The sequence below is a fragment of the Ruditapes philippinarum genome, unplaced genomic scaffold (genome assembly GCF_026571515.1).
Source record: "Ruditapes philippinarum isolate M1 unplaced genomic scaffold, ASM2657151v2 ctg646_1_1_1_1, whole genome shotgun sequence".
Taxonomy (NCBI): domain Eukaryota; kingdom Metazoa; phylum Mollusca; class Bivalvia; order Venerida; family Veneridae; genus Ruditapes; species Ruditapes philippinarum.
Window position 1 is genome coordinate 93,333 of NW_026856735.1, and position 24,506 is coordinate 117,838.

The window sequence follows — 24,506 nt, forward strand, 5'->3', positions numbered from 1 at the left end:
TGATTGACAAATGGTAGATATAATAAAAAGGAGAGGGTCACGTTATGTCTGAAATAATAAAAACCAAAACGGGCCCACACGTGCGTCAAAGGGACAAGTGCCGCAAGGGTGAGGGAGGGGGGGGCAGAAACAGGAGGGGTGAAAAAATAGCTACTGTCAACGACAATCCAACAAGGCAGATATCACAAAACAAGAAAACATTCAAAACAAGAAACAATACAGAAACGAAAAACTCGCGAAGGAACAAAGAGGGGTACCGCTTTGAAACGGTCAGTGGTAGTTAAACTACTAGGGTGTTTAAACCGGTTTTAGGCGCGCCAGACCAAAAGTCATACGGTATTATCTCAAATTTACTGCTGGAGGAAGACATTTGATGCCCCTTCATGCATAATGTCAGACACAATAAGTCACCTGAGTAGAACCAACGACTTTCAATTACCCTGCTAGATAAACTTATCAGGCAATAAACAAGTTAAATGTTGATGACGCCATCACATGATGTGAACAGTCTAGTGTAATGTACAAAATTGTTCTCTATTACAGTTGAATATCCTCTTGATATGTGCTCGTTGTTTAATAAATATTTTGCATATTTGTGTGAAAAAATGTTACCTAATGCATAATGCCATGTCTGAAATTCCGAAATTATTTTGTTGCGACAAAGATTGAAAGGTCTGGTGGAAGCAAAATAAATTTGATAACAAGTAAAAATGAAATGATTGGTATACTAACTTGAAAGGTAATGAAATCAAGCGTCCTAAAATATTGATATTTGGTCGAAATATTGGTGCTTTATGCATAATGTTCGAATGATTTTGAGGACGAACTGTTCTGTTATTTTACAAATAGCAAATATATGTCTGTAATATCAATAAATTGTTGAATATAATCAATTCTTAGTTACGTATTGTTGACTATTTGATTAAACACAAGATTGCATATTTGTTAACAATTCACTAAAAAGGAATTTAGGTATTAAGAATCACTTAATGTAATAAACAAAATCAAAGCAAAATAGAACAATCGTCACAGAATCCTTCAAAACAAGCTACTGCAAATATGTGCGTTACATTTTAAAACAAACTTACTTTTCATTCAGTTAATCTGTATTATAACCTAAATAGTAATTATTTTCATGAATAAGCATACGTTGTGTGTGTTTTGTAAAACATTTGTCCGTTGCGCCTTTTGCGCCAAACAAATCTCCTTTGCGTAATTTACTTATACCTTTTGTTCCCTGCCCGAATTTGGTTCCCGTCATTAGACTATAGACTGGATCATTGACACGTTATTTATTAGGTAATAAAAATAGAGACAAAAAATAAAAAAGAATAAAATTATGATATTCAAACATGGCATCATCTTTTATAACTTAACGAAAGTATGCCAAAAAAGCCATTCATTAGTTCCATATATTGGCAATAGTTAATCTTAAATGTATATTATATATTTTCATTAAACAGTGTGAAAAAGAACAGAAAGATGGAAATTGTTTGTTATTACTGTTAAATGTACTTACAATAGAAAACACACTTTTCTTCCTTTGCATTTTGTGATATGAAGTTCAATACACTAAAGTTAAATACAACTGCTTTACCGGATATGACAATAGTTGCATAAAAGGAAAATTTATTATCCTAAACGGCCGTGATTATAATCAAGTTTTTTGTTTGTCTTTTGTTGTTTTTCACACACACGTACACACGCACGCACGCACACACACACACACTTCTCACTACGATTTATACGATTGCATAGTTTGGAAAGATTTGAGAAAATATTAAAAGGAAAACAAATTTGGAAGGAAAATTAAATACTTACAAAGAAAGTATCCATAATTTCGTCATTTCTACAAAGTTCTCTATATGTATCGGATAGCATGCCAGTTTCTAGTTTCCATTTGTCAAGATCAATCAATGCTATATAAGGTGTGGATGTAAATCGTTGGTCAAAGTTGTTGTAACATTGTGCTTTCTTTTTATTTTGGTTGCAAAGGTAACAATAAGGGTTACTGTATGCGAATTCGTTTGGACGTTCAACATAAACGGGCGCTGAAAGAAAAAACATATACAAAAGGTAGTGTTTGTTAAGGACATTACGAGGTATGACAAAAGAAATTTAAGATGTAAAATTCAGTTCTTGATCGATTGAATTTGTTAAGGGCAAATGATATAGCGGATTACATCTTTAAAGTGACATTATGCCCATCCAAGGGTATATAGTGAGTGAATGGGTGAAGATCAAAATATGTTTTCATTTTGCCATAATCCCTTTTAATTTAATAATTAAGTTTACATAAATAATAGATAACATACAGATTCAAATGAAATTTCTGTAAATAGCCGTTAGAATTTACGTATAACGCTTAGTTTATAAAAAGAGTGGGCCAGTCTTTTTAAATTTTAGGTAGATTTATAATTTTATCCTAAACATTTTCCAATATCAACTGTTGGTCAAACACCATTTTGACAGTCAATCTTTAGAAATATAAAGTAAATTCTGCTCAACTTGACTATGAAAATATGAGCATAATGTCACTTTAAAGTCATTAAAGACACAAGCAACTTGGCAGAATGCAAACAATGAATAGTATTCAGTTAATTATTTTCCTAAACGGCCGTGATTATAAACAAGCCTTTATCCCACTAAGCTGTGAATTTGTAGTTTCTTTTGTTGAGTACAATGAAGAATATATTAAAATATGCATCAGACACTGAGTCACAATACCCATGTTATTCCTAATCAGATAAAGATAATCTCGAAATTCAACTTTTAACAGAAGTACTAAGTTGGAAGTTCTCTTTTAAAAAGTATATAATTATTAATTTTAAATATCGGCATAATTGTTTCCGTTTTAGCTCGACTGTACAAAGTACATGGAGAGCTTTCATCTTCACCCCGGCGTCGGCGTTCGCATCCAGATTTCACATTAAAGTTTTGGTGCAGGAAAACATATCTTTTACCATAATGTTTTTGCTTCTTAAAGTATCCATTTCAAACTATAGATATGTTCTTTATCATTGACTACATTTTATCTGATACGGCATATAACTCTAGACGCAATATTTCCAGAATTATTACCCCTTAAATTTAGCATTTCCCTTTAAAATAGTATATTTACTCATTTTTCTTTATCTCTTATTTATTATATTATCATAACGAATCAATCTAAACATGTGTTCCTTATCACTGGCCACGTCATATGTGATAAAAAAATTTAACTCTTACACCAATATGCTCAGAACTATCTCCCCTTTAACTTATTTCCTTTGAAATATTTTTTTTCTAATCCTATTTTATTTCTGAGTGATCATCTTCAAACTTGATATAAATAGTCCTTATCAACATCCACATCATATGTGACAAAGTTTTATAATTCTTGCACCAATATTTACAGAATTATATCCCGATGAACTTCGAATTTTCCTTAAAATGTCATTTTTAACTATAACTTTTTTATTTCTTAAGGTATCTACTTAAGATTTCAAATATTTGTTACGGTAACATTTTATCACCCATATCGTGTGTGACAAGATTCTTAACTCTAGCATGAATATTTCCAGAAATATTTATTATATATGATATCTACTTTAGCCTTCAAATCATTGTGTTTTTACAGCATAGAAACCTATGTTTTACTTTTATTGAAATTGTCACATGAATTTTATGTGGTGCAAAGATTGCTTTTTTGATACTGATAAATTAATATATTTACGTCATAATCGACTTTTCTATAGTTTTGTATCCCCTTACTGCGTCAATCATTTGACAAGTCCAGCATCGCTGTCTCCCCTTACAGCTCTTGTTTCATTTACTGACATGTTACAGTATGTTGTTATTGATAAAGATTGTTGACGATGAATGCTTAAGAATACATGTGACCTGATGCGCTAGAGGATATATATCAACATACATTGTCAAAAGTTATATACATTTATTTCGTTTATTCTGTCATTAATTAACAATTTTACATTTTTGCAAACTAGCCTGCAGCAGTACCGGTGTCAAATTATCATTTTAGAAGATCTTATAATGCCAGCCTTAAACGTAAATACATGTTTAATAACAAAATAAGTTGATTTAATTATTTGCACTTACTTGAATCATTCAGGCAAAGTTTCTCAAGTTCACTGTTATACAAGTCCCATTTCCCTGTAACATTGCATTCACTTATAACCTTTGTTTTGTCAAAGCAAAGCACACTTCGAACATCGATTCCACTTGGCTTTTCAAATGCCATCATGCAGTGCAAAATTGTGAATTGCATGAATAGTTCTATATTTTCAGTCGGTATTGTTTGTACATTGCCACATTTCTTATTTAAAAGAATCGTCATTTCCCATGATCTGGTTTTGTTTTCGCCATTACAAAGTCCACAATATTTATTTTTATAAACTATTTTCCCATCTTCTGAAGAAACAAAGCTTATTTCGTCAAACGACTCTGGTGCGGTTGTTTCGCATCTATTCTTGACCGAGAGATTTGTGTATGTGTCAGGACAGAAAGATCTTGTATAATAGGAATCGACTGAAACATCTTCTGAAATACCTCTAGGCTTGTAGAGGGCTGGTAGACACTGTTGCTTCTTTATCATGCTTGCTTGATTTGGCCTAGGACCGTCCCAGCAGCACGTGTTTCTTTCTAAACAAATATTGGTGCAGCTACAAGAAAGACAACATGACGATTTTTTACGTTCTAAGTCGATTTCATTTCCACTGCATTTTGGCTCAAATCCACAAACATGCACGTGAAAATCTATTTTTTTAGGTCGCACCGTGTTTTCAAAAGTTAGAAACAAGACAGAAAGAAGAAATACATTTATTAACTCCATTCTTTGCGCAGGAATGTCTGTACGATCACATCTCGAAAATTGTGTTTATATATTCTATGGCCACATGACAGCAATAATGTGCATGTATATGTATTATTTATTTACCGTCGTCATTTTATTAATATTCGTAATGCACATAAATTTGTTTTACGAAATCTTTATTAATATTAAAAAATACATGTGTTTCAATACATACAAAATATGTTGGAATTGTTTATTAAAGCGCTTTGCCCATTTGATATATAATAGAAACATATGTAAATCAAGATATATTAAACAAGATGAATATGTCATAAAAATATTTCGATATTTTGCTCATTTATAATAATTCAATCATTTTTATTCACTATAAGATAATAAGCAAACTGATAAAGTAAATAATGAAGAAAATAAATAATAATGTTTATTTATTCATCCAGCACACCTGCTTAATTATATGCTTGATTTATGCTTCTCGTTGTCTGTAATTCAATTGCATAATTACTTTTTCAATTAGTATAATTTCTAAAATAGCAAGTCATAAACAAAGCTGCAGGTGTTCTAGTGAAAGAAGTTGCAATGAAACTCATTAATATATTATGGAAAAAACATGTTGAATGTAATGTTTAATCCTTTAGGATAATTTATTAAGATATGGTATATATCTATAAAACTTTTGTTATTTATAAAGGCTGATAAATAAACGAGGGTCATCAAATAATAAGAGAAACTTTCAAACCTCCTCAATACCTCTAAAACTGTTTGCCATGTTTCAATGAAATTTTGCATATTAAATGATATATGCAAGTGCAGAAAAATAACGTAATGAGAGCATCAAAAGTAAGGGATTACCTTTGGTAACAATATATCATTACCATTAATCATAATCGCCTTCAGTGTATATATATATTCACATTAACCAAAGATGTTCAAAATCTAAATGCCATTTTATTTTTTATTTTAACTGTTCAGCCAGCCCACCACTGCATGCATGAAGTCATTATATAATCTAACGTGGTACCAAATATTTTCTGTTTAATTTTGGAAAAAAAATATGGAACTCTGGTTTGAATCAAGAAGGGAATACGGAATAATTGCAAAATCACATTTGTTAATGGTAGTAATGGCAATGTAAGACTTGTCAATTAAATGTTTGTTTTAATTGGGTATTTCGCTGCGTTTGAATCTATTTGTTTTCTTTTATGCTTAAGATGTGATGCATAATATATGCCAGTGACTTTTTGTCTATTTTGCAGACCGAGGCCAAAACCTTTACTGATGCCGTCTTTAAACAAGGATGAAACAGGTTGCCTCTATTCCCGTGACTGTCCACACTGCTAGGGTGTAATGACTGACCAACTTCTCATCCGAAGTCATACCAAAACGACACATTTGAAAATGTTGCAGCCTTTGTTTGATGACAGTAGTGGTATTTGCAAGCTACCGTCCTCACACCAAGCTAACTTATGCAAAATTTAACATCATCAGCAGATAGATGTATTAATACGACAATTATCATGTCGTTAATCAAGTTAATTAATGTCATCACGACATTATTGATGTGTTTGTGGTACTTTTAGTTTCAACTTTTGGCATTTTCTAGTTGGGTGGTTCCAATATTCCTACTTGAATAATGTTGAATCACCCTAAGGGTATGTTGCATGCTTCTCATCTTTGTCTTTTGACATCTTATCAGTGGTATGCAGGCTTCATAGCCTCTGATCCCCTTTCAAAATCCCATTTTTGTTTAGTTCCGCCCATTGTTTTCTCGTTTAGGTCACTCCCTTTTTATCACTTAGGGGCCATACGCCGCTTTTCTTGGAATAGTACTTCTGAGTTACTATGAAGGTTCCATTATAACCAATATTCCAATATAATTTTCTCTATTTTGATACACATCGAAAAGAAATCATTCAGTTTAAAGCACTCTTTCCTTCAAAATCCTAAAAAGTACCGGCTGCATAATTATTATTATGTCTCTCGTAACTATGTCAGCCAAATTAACATCGTGTAATTTGTTCCACATTTCCGAAGGGTTTTTAAAACTGACACTCGTTTCTACGTACAAATTCCGTCAACTTACTTCGATTGTACTTTTGTGTCAATATCCACAAATTTTGACCTTAAGCAACTTGTCCTTTTTTGCAAAAGTCACTTCCCCTCATGAATTGACCAAATGACACCAGTGTTCGGGTACTTCCATGATCAGAAGAATAAAGAGCCTATAAATATGAATTCCTTGCGAAACTCCTTCAATATGTGACTTGTAAATTATAAAACAATTCAAAGTTTCCCCGGCTTCCTGCATTTCTAGTCAATACATCTTTAAAGGAAACCAAGTTGCAAATTATAAAACAATTCAGTTTGCCCCTTCTTCCCGCATTTCTAGTCAATACATCTTTAAAGGAAAATTTTGGTTGAGAGTCTATTCGGATTGGGTTTCTTTTATGTAAACATCTCCTCTACAGTACAGTACAGGACAATATTGGAATTTCATACAATTAAATGAGACAAAGGTGTACTTCTTGATTGATATTTTGTTTTACATCTTTTACATATTTTGTTGGAAGGGATATCTGATTTTTCGATAAGAAAGTTATTTTTTATCTTCGGTGTAATGAAAACAAGCTAATTTCACTTGAATTTGTATATTTTTCGAGAAGAAAAAAACAAAAACAAACAAACAAACAAAAAACAGAACAAAAACTAGATAACATGAAGCCTAAAGAAAATGAGCGAATAAGGTAACATCTATACACTTAATATTTTGTATATGAAATATCAAATTTAAGATTGATTCAATTTTGTAATTGTCATATTGAATCTATATAATTATATATGAAGCTAAGGATATATCTGGCCAGGAGTAATTACGATTAAATGTTCGTAGACGCTTGCGTCACTTGTTAGATAAATAAGAATATACAGTAATGCGAATTCAATTAATATTATCTTATTTCTTGATAATTGAGACGATAATAGTTTATTGTTTATTTATATAGAACCGTTTTGATTTGTTGATTTAAAGCTGCATTTTATCTATTTCATAAAAACAGAAGTACTTGTTTTTAGTTAATAAAATGGGTTTTATACCGAGAATAAAAATGAGATTCATAAGCGTAAATATTTGCAACCTCATTGTACATAGCGATATCGAAAGTATACACTCTGTTTACTTGAGGCCTCCACCTCGTCTATAAACATGGCATTAAGTATCACCCCAAATTTAATCTGAACAGATTGCCGAGCGTTTTATTGGTTTTTAACTCTTTTGTATCATAGGCAAAAATAAATATACTATCCCTGTTGTACCTTAGAAAAGGTTAGCAATGCACGAGCATCTGAATATGACTTTTCTACCTGTTGTCGCAATAAGTAAACCCCAGAAAAAATGAGCCAATCAACGATCATGCTCTAGACAGACAGTGAGTGCGGGTAACTAAAACCAGTTAACGCACTGTGCATGTATTGGTATCAGAGTTAACTCTGACATGTGATGGGCGTTGTTTGGTCATCAGATAGGTCCTTCATGGATGAATTGTGAAATGTACTTATGTGGTATATTTTGTAATTTTACAGCGCACAATACCAGAAAGAAGGCCCAAAAAATGACCAGTGACATTTTTAAGTTGTACAATCTGGTTGCTGTTTGTCGTATTTTTGTAATTGGTTTGTTAGATTATTTTTTTACTTTTTAATTTTTTTTTTTAAAGTATACTTAGAAATAATAAGAATTTTACAAGAAGTCATGGGCAACCCTATAACTTTTGATTGAATGTAAAAGAAAATGTCTAGATGTTATTTATTGCAAAGCAATGTAGCAAAATGTATTTCTTTTTTTTCCCTAGACATTGTCTCAACACATAAATGTTTCATGTAAAAACACTTATTAATTATAAAAAATAAAGATGTATTCAATGGAAAGCAATGTAACGGTAATAACTTATGTTTAAACATAAAAAACGTGAAACATTTATTAACTCGTTACACACCTGCTACCTTTTATGCTTCATTTACCAGTTTAAAATAAGTACAAATGTTTAATAATTATTGAATAAAAGTATTATGTAAACACGAAAGTCACTTTCCAAATAAATGAAACGTTCACAATAAGTTGGTTCGTTCATATGACATTTTTGTAACGTGGAAGGTTTGCGTCATTCAATTTCTGTGCTTATCAGATAGTGTTAATATTTAATTTTGATTATATTGGTAAATAATTCAAAACGTTACCTACATTTTGCAAGATATTTTTTTACATTTGCCTATAAAAGTCATTTTTATGATGATAAGTTACCTCCATGTCATACCACTTGCCCCTCACCGGTGTGTTTTCGAAGCCCGACAGGGACTTGGATTCTTTCATGTGAGGAATCTATCCAGCTAGCTTACGGTTCGTCGGTGGTGGCTTTACTCAGATGCCCGTTCGTGCCTGAAATATTGCACGAAAGGTACCTGAGGTCTTCCTCCACCAGTAAAGCTGGAACGTCGCCATATGACCTATAATGTGGCGGTGTAATGTAAAACACAATTAAGGAAACAAACCTCCATGTCATAGTTTTAATTGTTTTTTAACAAAATCCGAAGATACAAAGATACAACATGGCATATAAACCGCAACAACTCATAGTTCAAAATGTTTGATTTCGTCTTAACCTTCCATTACATATAATAACAGAAATGTTCTTGGTAGGATCATACACATTATTTTAATGTATAACATGAGAAACTTTATAAAGGATTGGATAGAGCCGTGAGTCACATGAATGTTCCATCAGCACGGCCATATTTAAACAAAGTTCTATATGAACACTTCTGCAAATGTACCAGCTTTAAAATACATCACTTCATTATTCTGTTTAAGCTGGTACTAGAAGAGTGTGTGTGGGGGCAGGGAGAGATCAGACTCGACCAGTTCTGTGACATGTACAAAATTGCAGTTGTGGGAGATTCATCAGGTTCTTATTTAACCAATATTATTGATTGAATTAATACTAGTAGTCCAAATGTTGTTTTACAGTCACATTGCAATGTACTGTCAAAATAAAATGAGAATAAAGGTCGACAAGTCAAATGCAAAATCATACCTATAATACCGGCTTAACCAGTATATCAATTAAAGCACTATGTTGTTGAAATAAATAAAAAGAAAAAAGGCAACACTGGTACTGTAGAGAAAATTGTTTAATAATATTTGATTTTACAGACTCAAACAAACCGAGTCCTGCAACTACTATGCAGTTTTGCTTCCGATGGATCTCTTTTTCCAGGTATTTTTTTTGTCCGTCAAAATCTGTTTGGGATAATCTGATAATCATTTGTGTAACATAACATACTTTATCAGTTTATACATTATGTTTTCATAGAAATAAAAGAAATTCTGGAAACGCGTGATAAACATGCTGCTTTTTATGAGTGAAACTTATCGCATATCCACATTTAAATGATTTATCTTTTATCTGCTGAACTTGTATAAAATGGGATTCAGCTGAATTTGAAAGAATCAATCCATTATCAAGGAATTTCAATATCAAAATACAAGACAATAAGCTACCGACAATATAAAGGCTGCTGACAGGCTACACTGTTGTGAAGACTAGGTCCAGCACTGGTGACTGCTAGTCACTTTTTGTTCAAGCATGTTAAACAACTCAAATGAAACATATAGTCCCTAGTATTATAACAAACGACTACACATTGACAAGATAACTGCAATGACTACTGTTATGCCTGGAGTACCTGTCTTATGTCCTTTTGACTGACTTGTTATAATGTAATTGTTGCAGCAGACGAATATCGTTTCGTTGTTCTGAACTTCGTTAGATGTGAAAATAAGTTTGTCAGCGTTATCATGTGTGTTTATGATTGTTTTATATTCCGCCTCGGTCAGCTCTACTTTTGGACATATCAACTGATGTTCCAATCCGCTGTCTCGATAGGCACTGGGAGAAGTTGTATAAACTTCAACATAATTGAAGTCTATGATTGCATCTTTCAAGACAGTCATTTGAAATTGATCTCTGTTTCCATTTATGTTCAAACTCAAAACGAAATCAGCTTTTGTTTTGATCTCAATTATCTTTGCCCAAAGATATTCATTACTACATTTTGTTGTTTCCTTTACGCATAATCGAATATATATTTCATTTTCCTTCGTTTGGTTCCTACCAATTACACTATAAATGACAATTGAAGTACATTTGCATTTATCTAAGCCAAGCTTGTTCTTTATTTTATATAATCTGGAGTCAACCTTGCTTATAAAGTCTTCGAACTGATCAACATAACTTTCAAAGAACAGTCGTATGAGTAACTCCAAACACTGGCCGAAATCAATGAACGTGATACATTTTCCATGAACGGGAATAGTATACTTTGGACAGATCAAGTGTCGGCAACGACCCTGAAAAAAAGTGTTAATTATTTCTATGTTTTGCAACTATTTCCATAAATGTTTAGCAAGCAGCAGTGATGTGATCTTGTTTTAAGGGTGACTGCTTCTCAAAGAATCGTGGCTTCAATTGTTTCAATTTGTCGAGGCAATTATACCTTATATGACACATATAAGCCGTGGAATGTTCCAACCAGTGGACTAGAGAAATGTTGAAATAAGCTTCACTATTTCAGGTATTGTTGTTCAACTGAACTAAAATTGTTCTACTTTTAAGCTAAAGGTATTTAACTGCTAAAATGATTATTGGCGGCAAAATCATTTTTTTAATGATTTACCTATGTGTACCAGGCTTATTAACTATTTTTATTAATTTTTTAGTATATCTTTATTAACAATTTATTATATATACATGTAAATATAATGTAAATATAAATAATTGAAAATATGAAAACAATAAAGTACGCCGCAAACGGCAAATTTCATAAAAGATGTTTCGGGCTTGATAATTCAATTTTTTTAATGAATCGTTGCAGTGTGATTACAGAACGCCTGCGGTGTATTTTTGGAACGCCTTGCTGTTGAATATGTAATAAAATCGGTGTTTCGAAAACCATCCGTTATTTACATTATTCCAAGCATCATGTCTTCTAATTATTTCATGTGATGAAGCTATCCAAAATCTAGCTTAAGGAATATCAGTGGTTCTACTCAGGTGCCCGTGTATGTCTGAAATAACGTTACACAGGGGTCTTTCTCCGCCAGTAAGCTTGAAAGCCACCATATAACCTATAATGTGTTGATGAGACGTACAACCAAATCAAAACAAACAAACAAGAAAAACATCTTGACATGTTACCCCTTGACACCCAAACAATGGTGTTATCTATACACACAGACCCAATGACCCCAAGAACAATAGTATTCATCTACTGGTCAGGATCAAATTTTATACCAGGTTTTGAAGTTCATAAACCAAGACGTTGTAATTTTATTGGTCGGAAACGGGTTACTCTACGGACTGACAGACGGACAAACCGGCATGTGCAAAACAATATCCATACTTCTTCAAGGGGTTATAATAAATGTAACTTTAAGGTTTAATCATTGAATCAACAATACTCAAAGTTTTAGTTGTATAACAAAAGTAAGATAATAATTATATTTACAGATCTAGACTTACATAGAAAGTGTCGAGAATTTCAGCACTCTTGCATGGTCCTGTAAGTATGTCAGTTTTGGATGTCCATATGTCATCATTGATAAGTTCGATAAGAGCTCGATATTCAGACCGATCATCGAAAGAGTTAGAGCATGTTGTCGGTCTGTTTCGTCTGTTACAAAGGAAACAATACGGACTGCTGTATGTGAAATCGAGGGGACGATCTACATTAATGGCGGCTGAAAAGTAAACAAAAACCCACTAGAGCCGGAAACATCAAATATTGTAAATGTATTTCTCATTATCGTTAAACTACTACTTCAAGTGACCTACCCATTAGTATCGAACATTCTTAAGCCTGTTCCAGGAACCTGAAACGGGGCTCACGGAACGTTGTTGGTTCTACTAAGGTGCCCGTTCGTGCCTGAAATAATGCACGGAGGTCTTCCATCCACCAGTTAAGCCGGGAAATCGCCATGTGACCTATACTACGTCGGTGCGACGTAAACCCCAACAAAGCAATCCGAAACTCGACCAGTGAAGACCAAGGAAAGTCCGCACTTTCGTGAATGGTAAGGGTAAAATAAGAAAAGTCTACCATTCATACTTTTCAAGTATGTCATTTTTATCTTATTATTTCAAGACGAACAATTTTGTGAATATTAATAAATTTTGCTCTTGAACATTTTGTTCTCTGCTATATAAATATAAAATTATGTTATACCAGACTTGTCACAGTAACTTATTTAAAGTAAAGCACTTAAATTTGAAAAAAAAAATCTGCAAAGGATTATAAGCAAATTTTTTTAAGTTGTAACGCGTTTCATTTATCTTTCATGTTGCACACACAAAAACAATGATAACCCTAGAAAAAAAAGTGAGGGAATGATCTGAAAATTTGCGCATAGGTTTTTGGACCTAGACCTACATTAAAAGGTAGGCCTACACGAATATCGGGAACATATATCCAGTCCTTAAATCGCTATGGTTGATTAGGATAACAAATATCTAAATCGCTGTATTATATGTATAAAAAGATTAAAATAAAATTCACCTTAATCGTGCATAAGAAATTTAAAAAAAAATAGAAATATTTCTTCATGAATCAGGTATTAAAGTTTGCACTTACTTGTTTCATTAAGACAAAGATTTTCTAGATCTTTGTCGTACACATCCCATTTTCTCGTAACATTACATCGACCTATTACCTTTGTCTTGTCAAAGCAAAGAACACTCCTCACTTCAATATTTCTTGGTCTTTTAAAAAGTACCATGCAATTTGAAATGATGTATTTTGTCATTTCTTCTATATTTTCGTTCGGTAGTGAATACATATTTGTACATTTATAATTTCCAGGTATCTTCATTTCCCATGTTATGGTGCTGTTTTCACCGTGACAAAGTGCACAGAATTTGTTTTTATAAACTATTTTCCCATCCTCAGAAGAAACGAATCGTATCTCTTCAAAAGAGGTTGGAACAGTTGTTTCACATTTATTCTTGATATAATTGTTTTCGTAAGTGTCAGGACAGCGAACTCTTGTGTAATATGAATCGCTCAAAACATCGCCTGTTATACCTTTTGGCGTGTATAAGGCTGGTAGACATTGTTGCCTATGTTTTAAACTTGCTTTGGCAAGCCCAGGTTTGTCCGAGCAACACGTATTTCTTTCAAAGCAAATATCGGTGCATCCACAATAGAGACAGCATGAAGTGTCTCTCCGTTCTAAATTTGTTTGGTTGACGCTACACTTCGGCTCAAACCCACAGACTTCCTCCTCTAAATCCATTCTAATTAGGTGGATTTGTTTAGGAGTAAGAAGAATCAATTTAATAAGATATAATATTATTGTCAGCTCCATGCTTCGTCCTAGCGTATGTGTAGGAACGTCCAGCGTATCAGTTTACTATATTTATCACATTATTATATTATCACATTATTAGCTTGACGTCAGATTCGTATCATAGCGACAGTAAATCCCCTCTTTTCTTGCCAACCAATTACGAACAAGGTAGTTATCTTTCTTTTTTTAAACATGTATTTCCTCACGCCTTTAAACAGTACTAACACGTATGTTTATTAAAAACAGAGAGACAAGGGGAATGCCATAATAATTTGTACAAAACCAATACGACGTTTTAACGGAAAAAGGCTAGACATGAAAACAAAAGAACAAATTCAATGTTGATTGCTGGCATCTATGTACATTCAGAGACGGGCGAAAAAGACTAAACATTCTGTACTAGCGGTTTGCACAAGTGGACTCCTATAGTACAAATGTACACAGTGAAGATCGGTAATACGTGCTTGCATATGTATCATCTAGAAGAAAGTAACAACATAAGTAACGGAAAATGCATGGCTGGCTTTGAAACCAGACAAAAAAGATTTATTAAACATTCGAAAAGTAACCCTACATATTTTTCGAAAAACTCCAGAAAATGGGTCTGAGACACGTAATGCCGATCGGATGAACGGATTATCTTTTTTGTATCATCGGGAAGTTATCATTTCATGTATTTGAGTTTCAGCTTCAAATCAAATGCGCTGTCTGACAGGTTTAAACACCGCTGATCGGTACAAGTGTTACGTGAAAGTTACAAGCGTACGAAAAAGACGGCCCAGATGGGTTTCTAGAGCAGACCTGCATGGACGATAACATATCTCGGACATATAGTTATATCCGGTGCTGAACATTAATAAATGCTTATTATTTATTGATTTATTTATTTGCTCTTTCAATTTTTTCATACGGTACATTAAAAGTGTCTAAATGCACTTCCAGGCATAATAAGCTGTTTTAGACTTTCATTGTTATAAAATATATGCTGTCCAACAAAATAGGGGAGAACAGAACCCCTAAAGAATGCTCAAAATGGCAAATTAAAAATGAGTACTACTTTTGAATTAAAATTATGAAAATGCGTAAGACTTTACTAAGACTATAACTTAATGTTCCTGCATTAATAACGCCATATCTTTTTGCTTCTTTTTACAAATAACGCAAAATTGACCAGGACATTAATAAAGCTAGGTTTACCTCGGCTGAGAGGGCTTCTATGGCCGAGTTGTTAAGGTTGTTGACTTCAGACCATGTGCCTCTCACCGCTGTTGGTTTGATCCGCGCCAGTTTGCTAACGGAACGTCGTAGGTTTTAGTCAGGTGCCCGTTTGTGCCTGAAATAATTCACAAAGGGACATCTGGTGTTTTCTTCCACAAGCCAAGCTTCAAAGTCGCCATATGACTTTTTCTGTGTTGTTGCAATGAAAAAGCCCAACAAAAAAGTGAGTATTTTTTTAAAGATACTTTTGTTCAGCCTGACATCGTGTACACAAAAAAACGCAACTAAACTAAACCAAATCTTACTATGTACGCTTCATTATATGCATTTTTATAAGAGAGAAAGGGACGAGCTGTCGATTGCAATAAACAAACAAATACAGTTTTAGACTGTTAATGAAAGTAAGTAAAAATTTCAACGTTCTTGAACGGTCAATATGAGTTAATACCGCTTAAGCCGTTGCTAAGGAACATAAGAGATGTCGCTTGCATGAACAGACTCATCAAGACAAGTTTGAGCCGTGTCATGACAAAACCAACATAGTGCGTTTGCGACCAGCATCCGCGCAGTCTGATCAGGATCCATGCTGTTCGCTATCAGTTTCTTTACTTGTTATAGGGTCTGTAAGCGAACAGCATGGATCCTGATCAGGCTTCGCGGATGCACAGGCCGGTCTGGATCCATGCTGGTCGCAAACCCATCATGTTGGTTTTGTCATGACACGGCTCATTTGCCTTTCAAGAATTGTCACTTATTTAATATTCATACATGCCCGTGTATTTCACTTAAAGCCCACTGGTGTCACAGCAAATAGGCGTTACAAAATGTAAGCCTTTTACTCTTTACATTTTACATTTTTATTTCATTAGTATAAATATACATAATCATTTAATTAAAATATCCTTATATAAGTATTATAATATTAGAAATTAGCAATCTATAAGTTAAAAAATTATTATTAATTACATATTGATAATGATTCCAAAGTTTTTTTCACCAATCCCTGACATGTTTTATTTCCTCAAATGAATATAACACCTGCTACTCTTTTTATTACTTGTGTTTTTTCTTGATTTCTAATTGAGGGGAAACTTAAGTAATTATGAACTCATTAAACATAGCAGCCGCCATATTTTTCATTTTATTAATTAAATATACTTGTATCTTTTTCTTTTTATTTTCTTTATTGTTATATTTTAATTATTATTTTTTGCCCATAATTTCGCAGGACTTGTGTAAAAATTAGGATTTTTTTGTCCACAACGGTACTTATTGAACATAATGTTTATGATGACATACTTTTTTCTATACTGTATAAATAACTGATTTTTTTTAATATATTAGTTATTTTTATATTTGGCATGGGTAAAAACAACGCTTTAATAAACAACCCACATAAAGTCTGGTTGTTGTTAATTAAAAAAAATAGTTGTTTAAATATAAACTGTAATGCACAAATGAAGTGCTGATATTTTTAAAATAACGCAAAAACAGCATGGATGTGTGTATCAAATTTAACATGAGCCTACATTATATATGTTTATATATTTTCAATAAAGTCACTTTGACTCATATTCATAATTATCGCACGGTGGTATGGCGCTAATAAGAGTAATTTCTTATTGTTTTCTTAATGCTACATTTCCTTTGTTCGTCTATAAGAAGGGAAATACAGGTGAAAGTGTATGGATATGAGGCTACACATATACTGGCAACCAAACAAAAATTCACAACTGAAAAAAAACTTCATGTTGTCTTTAGTTTTGGTGTACCGATATACGAAAATTTTGCTTAGAAAAAGAAACAACTTTTTATCCGGGCAAGTCTTGGCGAAGTATAAGCAGTAGGCAGCAATGTCTGGTAATATGGAACGTGATGAATCGGGCGATTCTTATTCCTAGAGGAGTTTCCGCCCGGACAATAAAAGAAAAGAATAAACCAAGAATAAATGTGAAACTACTGTTACAAGCTTGAAGGTAGAGACTTCGTTTCTGCCGAATCTGGGGATTTTGCCACTGTGGCATCCATAAAAAATGTATGGATATAAAAGTATGCAACGAAACTTTCTTAAATATCTTTTATTATTAATATTATTTGGTAGTGTTGACCAAATGGACAACAAATATTAATTATATGTATGTTTACTAATACAATCATACATGGACAAGTATTAATATCCCATATCTATGAAAATATATCTAATGGAAATAAAGAGTGTGTACAAAACAGTTTATATATTCTCAGACATACTTATATAACAATTTTATACATTTTTGTTACTATGCCCTCCAGCATGTTTCATTTGGATCATACTTTCACGTTCTTGTATATCCGATGAATCAGAATCTAGGTCGTAATTGCTTTTCAAACATGGAGGTACAAAAATGGAAAAAGGAAGTACCGTTTTATCACTGACTGGTTCGGGAAATTCAGGCTGGGTGAAAAGACTAATAATCACGCTCAAAAATATCACCAAAATACAGCCAATCAAATGAAAGTACATGTAAGAAATGGAGTAAAATGTTTCGAGTCCGGTGCGGGCGGTGTGGGCGGTTGAGGCCGTCTGATTCAGAGAAGGCGTAACGTTTGAGATAGTTGTACTAATATTTACAAATGTCTGATTCAAATAATCAAAAACGTTTGAAATATTGTACGTTTCTGAAATAGGACATTGGTCTGTAGGCCCAAGAGGGAGATAAGGCGTTTTTGGGATGGACGCTGAAAAATTCTGACCTATTATCATCCAAAGAACAAGGCAGATTCCAATGAATGTACTCACATTTACTGCCTTTGCTCGAGCTCTTCGAAAGAATACTGAAGTTAGGAAAAGTCCTAATTCTGGGCCTGTTATGGCCCCCATGAAACTGGCCATTATTTGTCCTAATGGACCTTCTACGTTTGAAAGTAAAAATGCAAATCCGACCGATATAAGGCCATAAATAACAACAACCGCCTTAGATATATTAGCCCCCTTTTCGTCTGATATACCTTTCAGAAAAACTTTGATGAAATCTTCGTACGTTACCGCGGAAAGACTACTTAAACCTGAAGAAATTGTGCTGAGCGAAGCTGCTGCTAAAGCGGCTATAAATAGACCTGGTAAACCTGGATAATCATGAAACAACTCAAGGATTGTGAATGGAATGATTTGATTCAAGTTTTCTACTTGACCAGATGCAAGAGGATCACAACCTTTATTTGAAAAATATGCAAATATCCCGAGACCCTGAATCATAACTAAGATCCATGTAAGTGAATATATAGGTGCTGCGATGTAGAATATTTTCCGTGCAGTTCCGATACTCGGAGTTGAGTTGATTCTCTGTATGCCGGCTTGAGTAATAGCTAAATGGAGAAACTGAGAAGGGGCACCAATCACAAGCGTCCAGAACGTATGACGTAATGTTGGATCTGGGTCAAAGTTGAAGAAGTTCAGGCGAGCCTTGCTGAATATGAGCACGTTCGACATGCCTCCAGCGCTTGTTGTAGTTTTTATAAGAACTGAAATGGAATAAATTCACTTTTGCAATGCGTGGGAAAGGAAAGTTTAATTTAGACTACACACACTTGTTTTGCGAAAGAATCATTTTTGGTTGCCTTTTTTGTGTGAAAACCTATATATAGCGTGTGAGTTACGTATATCTGACAAAACGTTTACTAAAACACGCATGATATATGTACGCGCATGCTACATTGCATCATTGCAGCATAGCGTATTTAAGCGTTTGAGTAACGTAATCGTAAATGAATGTATTCCAGTCAACCAAGCGACATACGTTCCCTACGCTTTCTATTTGTCGACATTTCTGCAACCATATCAGAATTGATCATAACCTCTGAATGACTAATTTGAGCGTCAGCATTGCGTATAAGTCTTGTCTCTATCATATAATGAACGTGTACTTAAAACAAAATTAATTTGTTTCAAATTGTGTTTGGTCTAAACTAAGGGGTTCTTACAATGGCTTATGACAGCATGTCTCTTACGTATACGACGTTTATCTTAACTATTGTATTGTCATTTTTCTCAAATGTTCTCATACATTACTGCAATGCGCTACAGTGTAACAGTCCCTTGATTCACCAGCTCTACTACCAACATTATGATAATTCGAATTCTCATTGGCTTAAACTACGGTGTTCCGTTTGGACAATCGTGCTATTTTACTTAGTCTGTAACCGCGATGCACGACGGCACGATGGTGAAAACACAATGGCACGATGGTACGTTGGTGAAAACGCGAGGGTTCGATGATGAAAACGCGATGGTACGATTGTAAAATCGCGATGACACAATCGCACAATGGTAACATCGCGATGTTACATCGCGTTTTCATCATCGTACCATCGCGCCTCCACCATCGCAACATTGCGTTTTCACCATCGTATCATCGCACCATCGCGCATCGTGGTTTTATCATCGTGCCATCGTGCTTTCACCATCGTACCATCGCGTTTTCATCATCGTGCCATAGCGCTTTCACCATCGTACCATCGCGTTTTCACCATCGTACCATCGCGCTTTCACCATCGTACCATCGCGCTTTCATCATCGGGCCATAGCGCTTTCACCATCGTATCATCGCGTTTTCCCCATCGTACCATGACGTTTACACCATCGTACCATCGCGCTTACACCATCGTACCATTGCGTTTTAACCATCGTACCATCGCGTTTTTTACCATCGTACCATTGCGCCTTTACCATCTTACCATCGCGTTTTCACCATCGTGCCATCGCGTTTTCACCATCGTACCATTGCGCTTACATCATCGTACCATTGCGTTTTCACCATCGTACCATCGCGTTTTTTACCATCGTACCATTGCGCCTTTACCATCTTATCATCGCGTTTTCACCATCGTACCATCGCGTTTTCACAATCGTACCATCGCGTTTTCACCATCGTATCATCGCGTTAACACCATAAGAATCTGACATTTTCTATTCGTGTACTTGTCATACTGACTGGAAGGCGACGGTACGATGGTGAAAGCGCGATGGCACGATGGTAAAAGCGCGATGATACGTAAATAACACGATTGTCCAAACGGAACACGTATTAAAAACCTTGTATTCTATGCAGTTTGTACGGCATAACCAAGGTACACAAAAATAACCCATTTATTTATACATCATAGACGATTAAGTATTGCGTTATCTTTTTTACGTGCGTTTCTTTTCTGCGTTTCTTTGAAAACAATATAAAGTTGCTGGGGTTTCCTATGAACTTATCGTCAGTAACGATGTGTGCTATTATAAATTCGTTGTACTAGTTGCTGACGGTCATATTAATCTCTTTCTGGCTATATCTCCACATATATCCCGTCAGTAACTTGTATAGCATAGTATATAACTGATTTCACGGCTTGTTAATTTCAGATATAAAGTCTCATCAACAATTTCAATTTCTAACTCATTTCAATGGGGCATGACCATTTTATCTTTTACGAGTTATGCATCATAAAGTTAACATCAAAATTTATATATTAACCTTTTTAAGTGTTTTATAGACAACCTTCTACATAGATTTAGGTGAAACGTCATCTTGAGTGAAAAGCTGACGTAAAATACAGGATATGACTATGTCGGTGTAATGTTGAACGATATAAAATCCACATTGATGCGATATATTGATAAAGCACACTAAATACACGATTTACGATGGGTATGTTTAAGAGTTAGCTCATCGGTAACGTTTGGTAGGTAAACTTATCATTGGCATTACATTGGTACCAATATTTACGAACAAAATTATCCATTAATTTACAGTAGTTTTGGAAAGCTTAATTTATGACGTCATTCAAAATGGCGATCTTGATCTGATTTCCATTGTTATATGAAACTTAAAGGCACTCTGAGTGTTTTTAAACAAATAATAGTACAAAATACGATTTTCAATTCATTTCAGAGTTTGTTTTCTAATTATCTTGTGCATTTCTATTTGTTTTTGGTGCCCCAGACATTAATATTTTATGTTTTTTTTTTAGGTTTTTGGACATCAGTGGAGTCACGAGATCCTTAAATTGAACATATAATATTGTTAATTTACAAAATGTAAAAAAGTGCAGAATTGCAAATTTTCTTTTTCCCACTCTTTATAATAGTGCATCTTTCTTGAACCATAGCGGAATAAACATCATATCTACCCTAGACAAAGATAGGTCCTCTAAATAGGTGATGCAGGACAAATAATCAACCCATGATCAATACAAAAAGTTTGACAATTTTACCAGCAGGATATCAGGGCGTCTATAATCCGATCACGATCTTTAATGTGTTTGATAAGAAAGAGCTCAGCGTGGTTCAGGTGGACATGTATATGTACCAATACATCAAAAAAAGTGACCTTTAAAGAATTAAACAGCGAAATAAAATCTGTGTAGATAAAAATGATAAAAACCTAAGGTCGATCACTAAGTTCTTAGACCAGCGACTCATAAACTTAATCTTGATGATAACCTTAAAGTAACAAACAAAGCTGTTACCTGCAAGTATGCCTACAAGCATGACGAGGGATTGAAAGACGTCAGTCCATATGACGGCCTTGAATCCTCCAATGGACGTGTAGATGATGGAAGACGTCGAGAAAATAAGAATTGATGACCACATTGGAAGTTTGGCGACTGATTCCAAGGCCAACGCTGTACCATACATAACTATTCCCATGTAGAACGTATAATGGATAACGCCTAACGTAACGGCAACGTAACGTACAGAATTAGTTTTGTAACGTAGAAAATAGTACTCGTAAACACTGGTGACTTTCAGAGGGTGGAATATTGGTACAACAATAAGCGCAGCAAGTAGATAGCCACAAATGACACCAACACATTGCATGGCATACTGGAGACCGTAGGCGTATGCTTCCGCCGGAAATCCCAAAATTAAGATGGACGACTGAAACGACACAACAAAAGACAATCCCACTGGCAGCGAACTCAGTTTCCTATCCCCAAGGAAATAATTTTCCGTCGTGTTATGTTTTTTATCCCGTAATGCGAAAAACACTCCTATTGCAACAGAAATAAATATAAGAAGTCCAAAAACAACAAAATCCGGCACAGAAAACGACCGCGCGAGCGTTTCAGTGTCCATTGTTCCTTTAAAAAAATGAGAAAGAAAATGTTATACAACAGTTTTGTTTAAGTAAGTTTGTAGCTCTTATATTCGGCTTAACGCAGATTACTTGTATACTACCGCTTAAAGTATAATTGTATACTTTATATAGCCCCATATTCCACGGAGCAAAACAAGATTCATTTATGTAAATCAATTATACAGCAATATATACTGCAATGTATACTCCATTACAATAAAAAGATAAACAGATGGATAACAGATGCGCCTATAACTTTATAAAGTTTTATAAAGTATGTGTACGTATGAATATTGTTGATATGTAAAGTTTTGATTGTATTAAGATTTGTTTTGTTTTGTTTTTGCTTTTGTCCTAAACTATAGTAGCAATGGCGACTTTCCAGTTTTCGTTGGAGTAAAATCAACGTCAGATGTCAATCCGTGCATTATTTCATGCACAAGCGGGTATTTGAGTAGAATAAGCGGTCTGAACCACGTGACCCCGACGATTGAATTCAAGAACAAGTCTGGAGATTGAAAGTACATACTTTTTTCCATACAAATTATTTTCATCGATGACATATGTCGTTGGATATATTGTATTTGCTTTTCTGGATTTATCATGAACATTGGTTCCCAAACACTTGCGTATATGTCATGAGTATTATTCACTGGAAACAAATAATACCAGGACTTCTATACTTAAAGAAAGATCACCTAAAAAATAACGTGATGTTTTTGTCATTTGCGGGAAGCAGAAAAATCGAAAGACCAGCCGGCCTATTCATAACCTTTTTTTTTTTTTCATTATTATCATTAAAATGATAGACTTTTAATTTTCTAATGTCTCAGAATATGACTTTGAAGAACTAGTTATGTTACAAAATATATTAAATAAGCTTCCGCGAATATTTTTTCAATGTATTGGTGGGTTTAATGAATACCATATTTATCATGAATACAAGTAATTTCACGTCAGTCGTAAAAATCGAATGATACCCAAATAAAAGCTGTGTAAGAGCACACTTTTATACACCGCTAAAAAGAAAAGGCGGGAAAAGTAAGTAATAATTATTGCACAAAATGTGTAAAAAAGGACACAGTCAATTTGTTTAAACTTACAAGCAAGTAAAGATGTTATCTGTTCTTTCATTCATTGGTATTACTTTATTTTATATTACATTATTTTATGAGATATCAACACTTTGAGCACTGAACCTTGCGATTTTAATTGTGTTTCATTTCGTTTTATATGTCGCGCTTCATATGTATCAATATACCGGTAATATAATGGTAACATCAGGGTCAATGTAAAGTTGAATAATATGGTAAAATAAGCATAAAATACTAGTATGTATAGAATCAGTTTGGGAAATAATGAGTTATCATCACTCAAATCCATGAACGTTAATAAATAGGCGCTGCGATATAAAATACATTCCGTGCAGTTCCGATACTCGGAGTTGAGTTGTATGGAGGGCGTTCGTTGCCAAAATTCCAGACATGTAAAGTGTTCCTTTTTAAAATGACTTTTGAAAATGCGAACTTGTATGCCTACCACTTTTATTGTATGCCTCTTAATACAATCTTTTAATTGAAGGTTACCGCCTTTATATAACAAGTTTACATATATATCGTAACAACTGACCTAACATCTAAAACGACAACAAATTTACAAGTTCGAATCTTCCATTGCATGCAATACATACGCATGTTTGCACACTTATAGATCTGTAATATACAAATGAAATGTAAAACTCGAATACGAAAAATAGAGTTTAAGAAAACGTGTTACAAGTTGTAGAACTACAAGAGTACATTAACACAGTGACATGTTTAAAATGACAAAAGTAGATTCACAAAGTTAAACGATTTTAAGTCAAGCATAACGCCCCGCCCCTCTCGGAGTATTTACGACCTTCTATTGCGGACAGGTATAAAACGGCGCCTCTCCCATATTTTTATATAAAACTGAAGGACAACATACGGCATTTTTCATA

The 24,506-nt window shown here is 34.0% G+C and overlaps 1 protein-coding gene across 1 annotated transcript; it reads right to left on the reverse strand.

Annotated features, from left to right (window-relative positions):
• Positions 1-17,497: 17,497 nt before the first annotated feature.
• Positions 17,498-22,742, reverse strand: LOC132747511 (sodium-coupled monocarboxylate transporter 2-like). The gene is made up of 2 exons (XM_060736912.1): positions 21,915-22,742; positions 17,498-18,926 (listed from the first exon to the last, which is right to left on the reverse strand). The coding sequence occupies exons 1-2, from the start codon at positions 22,522-22,524 to the stop codon at positions 17,689-17,691; spliced, it is 1,848 nt and encodes a 615-aa protein (XP_060592895.1). The 5' UTR covers positions 22,525-22,742; the 3' UTR covers positions 17,498-17,688.
• Between the last annotated feature and the right edge of the window lie 1,764 nt (positions 22,743-24,506).

What these genes read in the sequence shown, in the direction of transcription:
- LOC132747511 (XM_060736912.1), bottom strand. Translation starts at nt 22,524, where the DNA reads ATGGACACTGAAACGCTCGCGCGGTCGTTTTCTGTGCCGGATTTTGTT. An exon ending in GCTTGTAGGCATACTTGCAG is followed by an intron (nt 18,927 to 21,914) that starts GTAACAGCTTTG and finishes ATTCCATTTCAG; the next exon opens with TTCTTATAAAAACTACAACA.